Below are 16,232 nucleotides of genomic sequence, written 5' to 3' on the forward strand. Positions count from 1 at the left end.
TCCCACACTCTCATCGGCATGGCAGGCACCGGCCTGAAGCTGGGTAAGTTTAGGGACCCCTGATGTAAGTCATGGGCTCCGCCTGCTAGCCTGCTCCTTAAAAAATCACTGGTTTGCTCCTTTCTATATATAGGGTGCCTGCATTCTGCATGTGCAAATGGCTTGAGATACCTATTCAGTCCATAAATGACCATATAGCATAGAACACAAAAACCAGTGACAATTTGTTGTTGACAAAGGACAACAGGACATAGAAAGGTCCCCATTCCCTTCAGGAGCTGAGGGCCTCATCAAACCTCAATCCGGCCCTGCCTGGGACCCAATCCCATGTGTGTGTGTCCGTCGTGTCCCCCCCCCCCCGCAGGCCCATTTGTAGATGCCACCCCTGACCCTTGGGAAGGGGGGAGAGAAGAGGCCTTGTGACCCCCCCTGACCAACCATCTCCTTCTCCCCCCAACCAGATGACTTTGAGACCCTCTGCAACGTCCTCCGCCCCCCCACTGGCTACGGAGCAGGTCCCCGCCCTGGAGGTGTGGGGCCGCCCTTTGAGTACGGCGGCCTGCCCTACGGCCCAGAGATCTTCGGGCCCCCGCCACCGCGCCCCGGACCCCCCCGCCTGCCGGACTACGACCTCTTCCCCCGTGACTCCCTCTACGGCCCCTCGCCCTACGAGGCCACCGACTTCGAGGACCTGCCTTACGGTGAAGCCAGGCAGGAGGGCCCCGGCGAGACCCCCCGGGGGGTTTACCGGCCCCGCAGCCCCCCTGAGCCAGAATGGCACCTCCCCCCACCCCGCAGCGGCTCCAGCTCCTACCTGGAACGGCCAGGAAGGGCCAGCGAGGACTATGGTGAGTCGGGAGGGTCTCCCCCAAACTGGCATATGTGGCTGAATGTCACTGACTGATGGGGGGGGGGAGAGAAAGCTGACCCTGCTGTGGATGAGTCCACTAGCCCATCTAATCCAACCTCCTGTTCTCACAGTGGCCAGGTACCCCTGAGAACCCAGGTAGACTGCCTCTGGACCTGGAGGTTCCATAAAAAGGGCCTGGCTATTAAATCAGGTCTGTTGCTCTCATATAGTCCAGGATTCTTTTCACAGTGGGCAGCCCACCCCACCCCACCCCCACCCCACAAGCAGGATCTGCACCCAAGACCCCTCTTCCCTTCTGCAGTTTCCAACAACTGGGAATCAGAAGCAGTTATTGCTCCTGACCCATGGAGGCAGAGCAATGCCGTCATGGCTAATAGCCACCTGTTGCCATGGATGTTGTCTAATCCTCTTTGAAAGCTATCCAGACATGTGGCTGCCGCTGCCTCCGGTGGGAGGGAGTTCCACAGTTTCACTTTGTGCCGAAGGAATTGCCCCCCCCCCTTTTTCTAAATCTGCCCTGGATCTGTTCATCGGACGCCCACAAGTTCTAGTGTTAGGAGAGAGGAAATCTTTCCCCTGCTCTCTTTCTCCAGGCCAGGCGTTAAGTTCATCTACAACTCCTTTGCCTTTTTTCCAGTGCTTTTTTTCTTTTAAAAAATGTTTAGGAGTACTCTCATTTTGACTCAAGAAAATCACCGTTTTAGAGTTCGAATCAGGAAAAATAAATAAATACAGTAAATGGACAAAAGTACAAAGATTCACAAAATGTTTAGGGGTATGCGTACCCCCAGGGAAAAAAGCACTGCTTTTTCCTAAGCTGGAAAGCCCCATGAGCTGCGCCCCTTCTTCGCGGGGCGTCGTTCCTTTCCCTCAGATCCTTTGTGTGGCCCTTTCCTAACCCTACAAAACCCTTCCTGCGGGGAGGAGACCAGAACTGGGCACGTTTTTTCTTCCGCTTGCCAATCTCTCCTGCCCCCCCCTTCCCCAGGCCCCTTTGAGGAATTTGGGGGTCTCCTGGCGGAGGAGTGTGGGATCCTGAGCGGCTGCGAGAACGGGCGCTGCGTCCGTGTTGGCGACGGCTTCACCTGCGACTGCCACGAGGGCTACCGCCTGGACCCCGCCCGCATGGCCTGCCTGGGTGAGTCTGCCCCCCCGCACCCCGCCATCATGGCATGCCTGGGGGTGGGACCCCCCAAGTGCCATCTAGCCCAACCCACTTTTGCCCATGCCAATATTATCTCTCTCTCCCTCTTCCGCAGATGTCGACGAGTGTGGCGAGTCAGAGCACCTCTGCCCGGGGGGGCGCTGCCTCAACATGGAGGGCTCCTACCGCTGCCTGTGCCCCCGTGGCACTGTGCCCGCTGGGCAGCCCCCCCGCTGCGTCCCTGCCCCCCGCAGTCGAGCCTGAGCAAGGGGGGAGGAAGAGGCTGGGGGAAAGTATTTATTTACCTGTATACTGGGAGGGGGGGCAACCCAGGACAAAATCCTCCCCCCTCCCCATCAAATGGAGGCTCCTCACCCAGGGAGACCCAGAGGAGGCAGCCTGGAAATGCACTTATATTTTGGGGGGGGGGGGAACAGTTCCAGTTTGGGCCAACTTTGCCTGCTGCATCAGCGCAGAAGTCTCAAAGTAGGATTTAATAGCCCATCGTTGAGGAAATATTTGTAGTTTAAAAAGAACCTGAACTTCAGGCATGCCTTACTCGGGAAAGGGAGGTGGCATTCAGCAAACTGAGCTTGTCCCCACCCCCCACCCCATTTAAACAGCCTCCATTCTGCCCCACTGGATTTGCCCCATTGCTCTTCTGGCTTTGGAAGATGTCTTTGTAAAGGCCAGGCCACTTTCCTCGCCAGCTGCGGGGGGCGGGTGGCACTGAGGCTATTTCTGCATCGCCTCTGCAAGGAAGAGAGGCACTCTGCACGAGGCCCTGTGCCCTCCTTTCCCCACACATCCCCAGCCCCCTGGGCCTTTAGATGCTGGAACCTCACAAATCTCGCCCCAGAGTCCGCCTGGGCCAAATTATCTGGTGCCCCCCTGGGCAACCCAGTCTGTTCGCCAAAGAAAGCCGGGATGCCTTACTGGGTGGGCTGCCACCCCCCCTGCTGGGATGTGGGGCAAGTGTCGTCGTCCCCCCCCCATCCCAAAGCTGTAATGAGGGTGGGGAGAAGAACCCCCCTGGGGGTTGGTTTCGGAAAAATACATTCATAACTGGGTGCACATACCCCCTTGGTCTTGTAGCCTCCAGAACTGGCAGAGAAGGGCTTCAACCCCCCCCCCCATTGGCTCCAGCAGACTCCCAGCCAGCCCCACAGAGATCCAGACACCACCACCCTGAGGCAACAAGGGCCAGCCCCCTGTTTGCCTGGCTTAGGCCTCCCCCCTCGCCCACCCCAAGATGGGTGCTCCTGGGGCATCGCCACCCCCTCACTGCTGTTACTAGAACAATAAAGGTTTTCTACAAAAGGTGATGGAGTGGCTGTCCCTTGGGAAAGAGAGATGGGGGCAGGGAGGGGAGAGGGCAGGGTGTGGTTGCAGGGGGCAGGAAAGAGCCCAGTTCCAGGGCTGGGGGTAGACAAGGGCTGCAGAGCAACTGAGAGGTCTCCTGCTCTCAAATCAGCCAGGGGGTTTGTGTTTGTGTGTGTGACTCCAACCTGCCCTCCCCCATCCGCTAACTGCCCTGAAGGACACAGAAGCCAGACCCATCCGTTTAAATATTCTCCATTCATTCCACAAAGTATTAAAGTGTACATTAAAAGCAAAAGGGGAAAAAAGGCACTTCATATTGGTGAGTCGACTCCTATCTCCCTCCCACCCCAAAACCTGCCCCCCCCGCTCCGTTTTCAGTCTTGTTTGTGGCCAATCCCACCCACCCACCCACCCACACAGCAGCAGGGTAGCTCAGCTCTTGCAAAGCTGGTCCTGGCTGGAAATGAGGTTCTGCAAGGTGGAAGCCCACGTTTTGTAGTTTAAATTAAAACTCAACAGCTGCTCTCTTCAAGTTGGGGGGGCGGGGAGGAAAGGGTGTAAAGCAAGCCCGCCCCTCCCACAAAGGGGGGCAGGACGAGGGGCGACCCAATACCCAACCAGGGGCCTTGTTGAATCTGCTCAGGGCAAATCCAGGCAGCCTCAGACAAGTGGGGGGCCAGCAACAGAGCATGTGCCATTTGGGGTGGGGGGCATGAGAGAGGCCCACCCTCAACGGCAGAATCTCGTGTCCCTGTGTGGAATCAAGTGTCCATGAGTTCCAACGTCATTCTTTGTTCTTTTTCAAATAAAATCACTACCCTAGAAATGTTAATCTGAAAGCCCAGATTAACAACATCGCCTCCCCCATGTAGGTTTTGTTCAGGCCCTCCCTGGAGAGAAGGGCTTTCTCTCTCCCCCCCCTCTCCCCCAGAGACTGGCCAGCACCCAATAAATAGCACAGGGCCAAGGAGAAGGAAGCTTCGTACATGGGCAGAGGCTCAGCATACAGGGTGGGAGGGGGAGTAAAACAGGCACCACCACTCCCCAGGAAAGGGGGCTCTGTGGGGATTTACCCCCCCCCCTGCAGCTTTGGGCCAGATCATCTGTTGATGGAGGAGTAGTTGGCCTGCCCCCCAGGGCTGGGCTGCACGGGGGTCTTCTCCGCCTGGCGGGGCTCCGAGGGAGGCGGGGGCTCGTCCAAGATGCGCTGGTGGTCTTCCTCGCAGGGCTGCTCCCGGGGGAGCAAGACCAGGTCAGAGAGGCCGTGCAGCTCGGCCAGCCGGTGGAAGGTCTGGAGAAGCAGGAGCATGGCCATCAGCCCCAGGAGGAGGTAAACTGGAGGGGAAAGAAAGGGGGGTAGCAGGGCGAGGCAGGCGGAACCAGCGCCCCCCTCCCCACAAGGGTTGGCACAAGGCAGAAGCGCCTGCCGTCCCACCCACCACTTGGTATTCTGCACCCTCTCCCCACTTGGCTGGGCTTCCTCCAGCCAAGGCTGTGGCGCTTGGGGCAGCTCAGAGGACCCCCGCCTTCCCTGAAAAAGACCACCGCCAGCTTTTGGATGCTGCGGCAAACCACTTGCCCCGGTGGGAAGCGCAAGAGGACTCTCCCCCTGTGGTTCCCGAGGTTTCAGAGGTAGACTGTCCCTGCGCATGGAAGCTCTGCAAGAAGAACCCAAGGGCCCACCTGGTCCAAAGTCCTGTTCTCACACTGGCCAGCCAGGTGCCTCAGTGAGAAAAGCAGAACATGACCCACTCTCCCCTCTTGCGGTTTCCAGCGACTAATATTCAGAAGCACGGCTGCCTCCAGCGGTGGAAGGCAGAGCAAAGCCATCCTGGCTGGGAGCCATCTCTGCTCCATGAATCTGCCCAATTCTCTTTCAAAGCCATCCGAGTCGGTGGCCGCCACTGGATCCTGCGGCAGGGAGTCCTGCAGTTGTAACTATCCTCACACCCACTGCCGAATTTACGGTAGGTATAAGCTAAACAAGCTATAGCTCAGGGCAGGGCCGTCTTAACCATATCTGGCGCCCTGGTGCCGAGATCCCTCCGGCGCCCCCCGTGAGTGAGGCGGGCAGGAGGGGCGCGCGGGGAGCTGAGAGGTGCGGAGGAGGCAGCCCCAGGCTCACGCTCCCTGCGTGCCTCCGGAGAGTGGCCTGAAGCCGCTCAAAAACTGAGAGGCCCAGGCTCCCGCTCCCCGCGCTAAGCTCCGGAGACACGTGGGGAGGATGAGCCTGGGGCTGCCGCGCCGCGCCTCTCAGCTGTTCAGCCGGCCCCAGGCCAGCGCTCCCTGTTCAGCCGGCCCCAGGCTGCCTGAAGCCGCTCAACAGCAGAGGTGCGCGGAGGCAGACACCAGCGTTCGGTGCCCCTTCCGCGCCCCTGATGGCCAGGCGCCCTGGTGCCTTGCACCACCCAGCCCGGGCCTAGGGACGGCCCTGGCTCAGGGCCCAAAAAAATTTAAAGGAAAAAAAAGCTGGATGTACATTTCCAAAATATAAGATAAAAAACAAATAAAATAAAACCTACACACAGCAAGTGTTTTGTGTTGTGTCGGCTCCTAGGATGTAAGTCATGGGCCCTGCCTGCTTGCCTGCTCCCTCAAATATCCCTTGTTTGCTCCTTTCTCTATATAGGGTGCCTATATTCTGCATGGACTGGTTGCATGGCAACACGTGCAAATGGCTTTAGGTCCATAAATGACCATCTCTAGCATATATTCCACACAAAAAACAGCGACCGTTTGTTGTTAACAAAGCACAGCTGGACATATCAAGGGCCCCATTCCCTTCAGGAGCTGAGGGCCTCATCAGACCTAAACCCGGCCCTGCTCAGCCCCGCTGCCCGCCTTGCCCTTGGCTGGCGCAGAGATGCTCACCGGTGATGGAGATCTTGTAGAGGGAGCGGAGGCGTTGGCCGGGCTGCTCCCCGGGGACGTAGTCGCCCAGGCCGATGGTGCAGAGGGAGATGAAGCAAAAGTAGAAGGCGTCCAGGAAGCTCCAGGACTCTTCCAGGCCGCTGAAGATGGAGGCGGGGATCAGGAAGAAGGCCACCAGCACCACCAGTGCCAGGAAGATGAGGTGCCCGCAGGAGAGCGCCCGCTGGTTGTGGCCCCAGCGCAGTGCCAGGTACTCCAAGGGGCCGGAGGTGAAGGTGCCCACCAGCCGCTGGGCAGTGGCCGTGAGCACCAGCATGGTGAAGGGGACACCCAGCAGTGCGTAGAAGATGCAGAAGGCCTTGCCCGCGTCCGAGAGAGGGGTGGTGTAGCCGTAGCCTGCAGGGAGGGAGGGAGGGAGAAGGGCAACGGCTGGCAGGAGGAGTCATGGAGGCAAGGAGGGGCACAGGGGTCTTAAGGGAACCCCAAGGGTCTTCTAGTCCAACCCCCCCTGCAAGGCAGGAGTCCCAGCTCAAAATAAGCCCTCTAGCCAATGCTTAAAGACCTCCAGCCGAGGGGAGTCCGCCACCTTCCAAGGGAAAATTGACACTCTTTGTTTGAATTAATTCAACAAACAGCTTTTCAAAATCTGCCAGCTCTGCCGCCCCCTTGTCTCTTAGCAACCCCACCTCCAGGTAATTCCACTGCCCACTTTGGGAACAACTGATTTAAAAGGAATATCTGGATATCTGACCTTGAACAGGATCACCAAAAGAGCAGTGTGGGGCTGGGGGTGGCTTCCAGGGGTCCTGGGGGAGGACCTGGGCAGATCAGATCAGATCTTTGTTGCCCCACAGAAGGCAGATACGCATTAAGTCACCTCAGCAAAGACACCTGCTGCCCCTTTGACTTGCAAAACTAGGTTGCTATTGTTATTATTAAATATGAATGGAGGAAGGAAGGCAGCCAGACAACTATCAGTCCTCCCAGTATGGTGCAGTGATTAGTGTCCACCCAGCTAGGACCTTCAAAAGACCTGGGTTCAAATCCCGCCCCCCCCCTCGGCCATGAAGCTCACCAGGTGACCCTGGGGGCCAGTGTCTGCCTCTTAGCCTGACCTACCTCACAGGGTTGTGCAGTTTAAATGAGATGGGGGGGAAGACACATGTATGTCACTTTGAGCTCCTTGGAGGAAAAAGGTAAGATATAAATGCAATAAACACAAACTTTGGGGCAAGGGAGGCTGAGCTACCCTCGAGACGTGAGTGGGCCACATGATCCTGCTGTTCCTCCAGAGGAGCCTTCTTCTCATAGCAACAGCAGGGGAAAGGCTTTGGGGCTTTGGCAAAGAGCTTCCCCCTCCCAGCAGCGCACAAAGGATGCTGACATGTGCGAGATAAAGGCCGATCATATGAGGAACAAACGGCTGAAGCAGGAGGCTATTTTTAGTCAAAGAAAATAGAGCCAAGGCTGCCAGGGAGAGAGGAGCCAAAGGTTTGCTGGCATCCAGGAGGCCCTCAAAAAGAAATCTGTTAGAATCATAGAATTTGTAGAGTTGGAACGGGGACCCTCAACGCTCATCCATCCCAACCCGCAGCAATGCAGGAATATGCAGCTGTCCCCTAGGGGGATTGAACCTGCAACCATGGCGTTCTCCGCACCAAGCTCTAAGCCAGGCATCCCCAAACTGCGGCCCTCCATATGTTTTGGCCTACAACTCCCATGATCCCTAGCTAACAGGACCAGTGGTCAGGGATGATGGGAATTGTAGTCCAAAACATCTGGAGGGCCGAAGTTTGGGGATGCCTACTCTAAGTAACTGACAGAAAGAGCTGTTTGGCTGTGGAAAGGGCTCCCTGAGAAGGTGGTGGCCTCTCCTTCCTTGAAGGTTGGGATGCTATCTGCCACAGATGCTTCAGCTGAGATTCCTGCCTTGCAGGGGGTTGACCATGAGGTTCTCTTCCAATTCTACAATTCAATGATTCTAAGTACGGCAAAAATCCTATAATGTAATTAGCAAATCATCAGTTAAACACTTACGATCTACAAAACCAAAAGATATAAAGGACAGCTTCTTCTTCCCTTATGAACTTGCCTAGACTCTGCTTCTGTCTTTTTGGGAGAGGGGGTTGTGCAGGGTTTTTGGTTCTTGTTTTTATGATGAATTTTGTTTTTATCTTGTACTGTTATGTGGTGAACCAATGAGATCCACAGATGAAGGGCAGTAAACAAATTGAATCAATGCATAAACGAAACACTATTTAACAAACTAAAGGTCACAATTACAGCATAAGTCATATTACACAATTAACAAATCAATAAGGCGTTTATAATCTATAAAACCATATTGTCAACATAGCAACTTAAAAAAATTCATACACCCTCTATCTCTTACCTCCCCACCCCAAATGACTCATAAACTTTCATTCTATTCAGTTAATTTAAATGCACACAAACACACACATCACACAAGGGGACAAGAAATACCTCAACAGGGCTACACCTTAATTTACTGTATAAGCTTTTAAATCGAACCTGTGACCCATCCTTCTGACCAGTGATGCTGAAGACAGGCAGCCTCCAACAACAGGTGTGGGGGACTCCCTGGTCCTGAATGGGGCAAGTGTGCCCCCGAAGGACCAGGTGTGCAGAGTCATTTTGGACTCGCAGCTGTCGATGGAGGCACAGGTTAATTCTGTGTCCAGGGTGGCTGTCTACCAGCTTCATCTGGTATGCAGGATGAGACACTTCCTGTCCGCAGACTGTCTCGCCAGAGTGGTGCATGCTCTGGTTATCTCCCACTTGGACTACGTGGGGCTACCTCTGAAGGTGACCCGGAAACTGCAACTAATCCAGAATGTGGCAGCTAGACTGGTGACTGGGAGCGGCCACCAAGACCATATAACACCAGTCTTAAAAGACCTACATTGGCTCCCAGGACGTTTCTGAGCACAATTCAAAGTGATGGTGCTGACCTTGAAAGCCCTAAATGGCTTTGGCCCAGTATACCAAAGGAGTGTCTCCACCCCCATCATTCAGCCTGAGGTCCAGCTCCAAGGGCCTTCTGGTGGTTCCCTCCCTACGAGAAGTGAGGTTACAGGGATCCAGGAAGAGGGCCTTCTTGGTGGTGGCACCCAACCTGTGGAATACCCTCCCATCAGATGTCAAGGAAATAGACCACTATCTGACTTTTAGAAGACATCTGTTTAGGGAAGCTTTTAATGTTTCATGTTTTATTCTGTTTTTAATCTGTCGGGTGCTGCCCAGAGTGGCTGGGGAAACCCAATTATTATAACAGCACAATCATAGCAATTCACACATTGTGCCAACCAGGAAGCCCCTGCCTTGTAAATGGGCAGCCAGTTCCACCCGATGAGCCGCACTGGATAGATGCCCTGGCTAGGCAATGGCCCTCCTTTGATGCCCAGGCAGCACCACTCTTGCCATCCCTCCCTCCCCTCTGCCTGTTCAAGGCAAGATCTGGCGCTGCCTCACCTCAGATGGGGAGAGGGGAGAGCCATGAACCCAGATAGGGCTGGCAGGGTGCCAGTCCAGGGAGGCCAAGACTGCAGCCTTGCCCTGGGTGGGGCTGCTCCGTCCGTGGGCTAAGTAGAGGCAGCAGCTGCAGCAGCAGCAGCAGCAGCACATCTGGCCTGCCTACTTGTCCAGCTCCCTCTTCCCTTGGGAGAGTCTCTCCAAGGAGATGCCAATCGCAAGAGGCCCTTAAGAGTAGCTCGATGGCAGGGATTTCAAGACCAGGAAAATGCAGAATTTTCTCACCCTGACAAAGCACAAAAAGGGCCATTTTCTGGGGGAAATTATGGCTCTCCTTCCCTGGAGGTTTCGAAGCAGAGGGTGGATGGCCACCTGTCAGATATTCTTTAACTGCAATTCCTGCTTCGCAGAGGGTTGGACTAGATGATCAGACCAAAGGCCCACCTAGACCTGCCCAGCAGCACTGGTGCTTCTCAGCTGCTGGTGTGCAGGGGCCTCCCCTGCCCCTCACAGGGGAAGATGAGCAGAGCCGTAATCAAGTTTCTCAGCCGCTGAGAGCCCTGTTCTGCTCTCCAATAAATTTGTGTAATACAAATTGATGGGCACCTTGACATCCCAGAGCAGCAAAACCCAATTCTGCAGTGTGTGAAGAGGTCTTTCCTTTTGCTCATCCTTGAATCTCTAAACCTTCAGCTGCAGTGAGTGACCCCTATGTGGGGTTCAAGTATGACCCACATTCTCCACTTCAGGCATAATCTCTGTCATGTCTGCCCCCCTTATTTGCCTTTCCCCCTAAATTAAAGGGATCCAAAAATAAGACCCTAAGAAGAGGCAGGCTGGCTGCTGGATCAGGCCAATGGCCCATCTTTTCACAGTGGCCAAATACCATAGCTGCCAAGTTTTCCCTTTTCTCGCGAGGAAGCCTATTCAGCATAAGGGAAAATCCCTTTTAAAAAGGGATAACTTGGCAGCTATGCCAAATACCCCTAAGAACCCAGGAATCCAGATAGACTACCTCTGGACCTGGAGGTTCCGTAAGACTATGAGAAGAGCCTGGCTGCTGGATCAGACCCATGGCCCATCCTGCTCTCCCAGAGGCCAATCAGATGCCCCTTATGGGAAGCCGCAAGGCAGAATTTGAGCACAAGAGCAGCCCTCTCCCCTCCTGTGGTTTCCAGCAAGTGAGACCAAGAGACAATTACCATCTTGCTTAGTAGCCATTGACAGTCCTCCTCCTCCTCCTCTATGAATTTGCCTGATCCTCTTTTAAAGCCACTTGGGGGCCAAAATGAGGCCAGCTCCCTCCCAGGGGAGTTGCTCAAGGCCCAGGAGAGGTTCCCCATTTCCCAGCTCTACAGCATCCCCACGGAGATGTGGCAACCTCTCGAGAGGGCTGCGGTTGAGCGCTGAGAGACTTCCTGCAGAGAACACGCTGCCTGCTACTTTCCAAGATGCTCAGGTGTTTCCCCCTCCAAGAACCAAGAGCAGGCCGCAACTTTCCCCTGGCCTCTGAGACGCTGAAAGCTGTCGAGGGTCATCCAGTCCCACCCCCTGAAATGCAGGGATCCCAACTCAACTGCCCCAGCTGAGCCTGAGAGGCAACACGGATGGCTCCTACTGCTCTGCTGGCCCTGTCTCTCCCTCCACAGTCAGAGGCAGGAAAGCCCCCCCCCCGCCAGCTGCTTGGGGGAACCAGGTGGGGTCACTGCTGGTCAGAAGGACAGAAGGAGAGCCTGCTGGGTCAGGCCAAAGATCTAGTCCAGCCTCCAGTTCTCACAGTGGCTGAACAGATGGCCATTATGAGAAGGCCCATAGCTGCCAAGTTTTCCCTTTTCTCGCGAGGAAGCCTATTCAGCATAAGGGAAAATCCCTTTAAAAAAGGGATAACTTGGCAGCTATGGAAGGCCACACAGAGCGCGAGAGCACTCTGTGGCTTCCAGCAACTAGGATTCAGATATACATCATCAGTGCCTCCAGCTGTGGAGCCATCAAGAGGCCCCTTTTGTCTAATCCTCTTTTAAAGTTACCCAAGTTAAGGGCCATGACTGCCTCCTGCAGGAGGGAGTTCCCCAGTTCAACTGTGCGCTGCCTGGTCCAGCTTGCAGGCTTCTTCCCCAGAGGCCTCTGGTTGGCCCCTGTGGGGACAGAGTGCTGGAAGAGATGGGCACTTCTCCTCCCAAATGTCACCCCAGCCGCCTCCCTCTAGGAACTGGGCCTAGCTCTGCTGTCCAGGACTTCTGTACAGCTGGGGAGTGACTCAGTCCTTGTTCTGTCCACACCCACCAGGATAAAAACAGGATGTAGGGAACTTGGATCAGGAAGCTGTGCTGGCAGGCGACTCCTGGGCAGAGCACAGCCAGAGAGGGTCAGGCTCTCCCGCCCCACAGGCAGACACAGCTGGCTGCAGTTAACCTCTGCAACCCCCCACACACACACCTCCATTGCTCGCTTGCAGGAAACACTGGAAAAGAAGAAACCGTTTAGCCGCAAAGGGTAGCTACCAGAGCCTCTTGGAGGAAGCAGGAACAAGGAAGCTGAGCTGGAGAGGCTGGTGGAGTGGGGTGGGGGTCATGTCTTAAGCCACATGTTCAGCCCCACAACTGCCCCAGCATGGCAGTAATCCTGGCACTGGCTGGCTCGGTAAGACCAGCACCACAGGGGGGGTTTGTAAGGGTTACCAAGATTCCTCATGTTGGAGGACTAGCTGGTGCTACTTCTGGTACTGAGCTCCTAGAAGCAGGATATGGCCCTGTGGGTCAAGGTGCTGTGCGGGGAGAGTTCTCACCCCTGCAGGACTGCAGTTCCTCTATTTCAAGCCAGAAGCCCCCCATACAAATTTCCAGCTGGAAACCAGGAAGCTACATCACCATCCTGCAAGTGACCCCCCCCCAAAAAAAACCTCTCAGCCCCCCCCTCCTTTAGCTGTGATTCCTGGAGTGCAGAGGGTTGGACTAGATGTCCCTTTGGAGTCCCTTCCAACTTTACAACTCTGTGTTTGACACCTTGTGCCCAGGACCACAGTCTGCCTTATCCTGCCACCCCCTGCTGGCCCTCACACTTGGATGGACGTGCCCCCCCCCAACTCCCCAAACTGCCAGGTTCCTATAGCTGGAAGGAAGACTCACTTCAGGATGCATTATTCCAGTGCGTGCTTACTCGAGAGTAAGTCACACTGAACTCTGCGGAACCTGAGCAAACAAGCGGACGGCTGCACGGTGCGATAAGCGCAAAGAAAACTTTCCCCTTATAAGAGAGCAGGGAAAGCGGCGCTGAGCACCGGCGTCCCTTGGAGAGCGCAGGCGGCCCTAGCGGGGACAGGCGTAGGGGCCCCGCGGGGAGGGAGCCTCGCCTCGGAGCCCTGGCTGGAGTCTCCGAGGCGCAAAGGGAATGAGAGGTGAGCGCCTCCACCCCGTCCCGGCCCGCGAGATGCGCGTCTCGCCCGGCGACTCACCGACGGTGGTGATCAAGGTGCTGGAGAAGAAGAAGGCGGAGGCGAAGTCCCAGTTGGACGGGGCGGCCGAGCCGTTGCGGAGCAGAGCCACGCCGTGGCGGTTGGCACTCAGGACGGCGCCCAGGAAGCTTTCGAGGGCGGGCTCGGGCAGGCAGGGGCTCTCCCGCAGGAAGGCGGCCTTGAGAGAGCGCAGCTCGGCGCGCAGCCGGCTCTCGTAGGGCCGCTCCACCGCCGAGATGATGAGCGCGCCCAGCAGCAGGTAGCCCACGTAGCCCAGCGCGAAGGCGGCTAGCAGGGCGCAGCGCCGCATGGCCACCCCGACGACAGCACCTGCCCGCTTGGCCGACGGCGGGGCACCGCGCGCAGCGGGAAGCGGCTCTCGGAGCGGGGTGGAGGCCGCCACGCGCCCCACTCCGTCTCGCTTGTCCCGGCGACGCGGCGAGCCAGCCTCTTAGGCAGCCCAGCCAAGCCCCTCCCGTCGGGCGGAGCCGCGCCCGCCTCGCGTTGCACCTGGCAGCTGCAGCCGGCGCCGCCCAGGGGAGGGAGCGCCCGGAGGGGCCCGGATCGGCACGCGGAAGCGCCTCGACGCGCCCCTTCCAGCCCTAGCCGAGCCGGAAGGCACAGCTGAGGAGAGTGGGGCGCTCTGCCTATTCTCAGAGACGCTGTTTATTTGCCCCTGGAGCAGCCGCCAGCCGAAGTGTTTCCCAGGGGGAAAGCGCCTTTCTCAGCCCTACCCGGCTGCTGCGGGGCGCGGGCTTCTGCTTCCCAACAGCTGCTTTGTCCCCGAGCGACGGCGACCCCCGCGCGAAAGTGGGGCACCGAGTGGCGTTGAGAGATCGCCTTGAGATTCTCGCGTGCAGTTACGAAGTCTTTCCGTTTCACATCCCACCCCAAATGAAGCGCGTTTTCAGGACGGGCAAGAATTTGCTCAATAGGAGGCTTGGCGTGGGCAGCGGGCCAGTATTCCCAGCAGGGCTGGTATTCCTGCAGGGAGGGTTTTTCTGGTGTCTTTCACTGGTGTGGGGAGGGCTTTTCCCCTTGAGGCTACAGCCAGTATTATCTAGAATTGCCTCTCCCTGGTGTATAAGGGAGTCATTGGAGCACCCCATAATTGCCTAACCTTGGAGACTTCAGCCAGGAAAACGGTCTGTAGGCCTGATCTTTATGTTGCAACAAGACTTCCCACTACCAAAAAGACGAAGCAGCCAAAAGCCCCATTACATCAGTTTTTAAGAGTTTCCCATAATACATTTCCAGAAGCATCACAGAAAAAGTGTGGTCACAGGCAGAACCTGAGATCCAGGCATGCCCCTGTCACTCAAATACAGTCATTCATCCATACTCCATCCCAGTCCAAAGGAAAGTATTTACAGTTCCCTGGTCCCTGAGTCGAGTCAAATAAACCACTTGGTCCTGTCCAGGCTTCATCCCACTATGGGGTGGGTAGGCGTTGTGACTGAGATGGTTATCTGTCTGACACTCTTGGGGCAGCATATCATGACTCCTTGGGTAGGCCCCACAGACAGAAGTGACTGTACACCTCAGGGATTATGGTGGGCTCACTCGTCCCTCCCCTTATACAGTTGTAGCTTGGTTGTCAAATGGCTTGGCTCGGCTCCTGAACAAATCGGCTCCCAAACCCAGAAGTGAGTGTTGCGGTTTGCAAACGTTTTTTGGAAGCTGAATGTCCAACACGGCTTCTGATTGACTGCAGGAAGCTCCTGCAGCCAATCAGAAGCCGTGCCTTGGTTTTTGAACAGTTCCAGGAGTCGAACAGATTCCTGGAACAGATTAAGTTCTAGAATCCAGATTAAGGTACCTGGGTCCTAAATGCCATTGGAACTGAGGAGATTGATACAGTGGTTTACGAACTTAATCCGTTCTGGAAGTCCATTCTTAAACCAAAGCGTTCTTGAACCAAGGTGTGCTTTCCCGTAGCAGCGGGGGACTCAGTTTACAAATGGAACACACTCAACAGGAAGCGGAACCTGTTCTGCTTCCAAGGCAAAGTTCAGAAACCGAAACACCTACTTCCAGGTTTGCAGCGTTCTTAATCCAAGTTGTTCATAAACTAAGCTGTTCTTAAACCAATCACTTGTACAATGTGATTTCTTATGAATTTCTAAAGTTTTCCCATTGAGTCAATACAGAAATGCATTTATCAGTGAATTGCTACATTTGGTAATGTCTTTGCCTGCTTGTGTGGAGAGGCAAGGCTGTGGCAGGTGGGGGGGGGAGGTCTCTCACCCTCCTTTCAATTTCCCGGTAACTGTGGCCACTCCAGACTTGGGGAGGCGGGTGTCTTCTGAGGCATGTCACTGATGCCCTAATGGTGCCTTAGTGGCAGATACATACCAGACCCACATTTGTGGTATAGAAGGTTACCGGGATTCAGCAGTAGCACTGATAGGAAAACATGCAGGGTGACTACCGTGAACATTTGAAAGTGGAGTGGCATATAAACGCTGCCATCCCATCATGAGCACAAACCTCCTCTTGCTTCCCTGGCTTTGTTTTGAGAGTTCCTGCTGGGATAGAGATTCCAAATAAACATCAGGGGATCTCCTTCAACCGTTCCTCATAAGATTCGATTTCTAGACCCTTGATCATCTTGGTCATCTTCCTCTGCACACCTTCCAGCTTGTCAACATCCTTCTTAAACTGTGGTGCCCAGAATTGGACACAGGATTCCAGGTGTGGTCTGACTAAGGCAGAACAGAGTGGGACTATTGCTTCCCTTGATCGGGACACTAGACTTCTGTGGATGCAACCGAGAATAGCATTTGCTTTTCTTGCTGCTGCCTCACACTGTGGACTCATGTTCAGCTTGTGGTCCACCAAGACCCCTAGATCCTTTTCACATGTAGTTAGTAAGCTAGGTGTCCCCCATCCTGTATTTGTGCATCTGGTTCTTCCTGCCCAAGTGCAAAACCTGGCATTTGTCCCTATTGAAACTGATTTTATTAGTTTTCGTTTGGGCTGTTCTCCAATCTGTTAGTCATTTTGAATCCCGATTCTGTCTTCTGAGAGCTGTCTTCAAATACCTGAAAGGGCTGCCCCATGGAAGATGGAGCAAGCTT

The 16,232-nt window shown here is 55.4% G+C and overlaps 2 protein-coding genes across 3 annotated transcripts in view; one reads left to right on the top strand and one right to left on the bottom strand.

Moving 5' to 3' along the window:
- The window catches only part of LTBP4 (latent transforming growth factor beta binding protein 4), a 45,859-nt gene extending 42,524 nt beyond the window's left edge, over nucleotides 1–3,335 (top strand). For both annotated transcript variants that reach the window (XM_035118512.2, XM_035118511.2), the window contains 3 exons: nucleotides 462–848; nucleotides 1,860–2,009; nucleotides 2,131–3,335. In XM_035118512.2, coding sequence (XP_034974403.1) covers nucleotides 462–848; nucleotides 1,860–2,009; nucleotides 2,131–2,279 — 686 coding nt within the window. In that variant the 3' untranslated portion in view covers nucleotides 2,280–3,335. The remainder of the gene's footprint in view (nucleotides 1–461; nucleotides 849–1,859; nucleotides 2,010–2,130) is intronic.
- KCNK6 (potassium two pore domain channel subfamily K member 6) lies at nucleotides 2,439–13,607 on the bottom strand. The gene is made up of 3 exons (XM_035118535.2): nucleotides 13,153–13,607; nucleotides 6,210–6,605; nucleotides 2,439–4,673 (listed from the first exon to the last, which is right to left on the bottom strand). Exons 1-3 carry the CDS (start codon nucleotides 13,460–13,462, stop codon nucleotides 4,438–4,440), a joined length of 942 nt encoding a protein of 313 aa, XP_034974426.1. The 5' UTR covers nucleotides 13,463–13,607; the 3' UTR covers nucleotides 2,439–4,437.
- Nucleotides 13,608–16,232: the final 2,625 nt, after the last annotated feature.

This window comes from Zootoca vivipara, chromosome 6 (genome assembly GCF_963506605.1).
Source record: "Zootoca vivipara chromosome 6, rZooViv1.1, whole genome shotgun sequence".
NCBI lineage: Eukaryota > Metazoa > Chordata > Lepidosauria > Squamata > Lacertidae > Zootoca > Zootoca vivipara.

Coding starts and splice junctions, on each gene's coding strand:
- KCNK6 (XM_035118535.2), bottom strand. CDS start 13,462: ATGCGGCGCTGCGCCCTGCTAGCCGCCTTCGCGCTGGGCTACGTGGGC. Junction 6,606..13,152: donor CACCTTGATCACCACCGTCG/GTGAGTCGCCGG, acceptor CCCTCCCTGCAG/GCTACGGCTACACCACCCCT. Junction 4,674..6,209: donor CTACAAGATCTCCATCACCG/GTGAGCATCTCT, acceptor TTTCCCCTCCAG/TTTACCTCCTCCTGGGGCTG.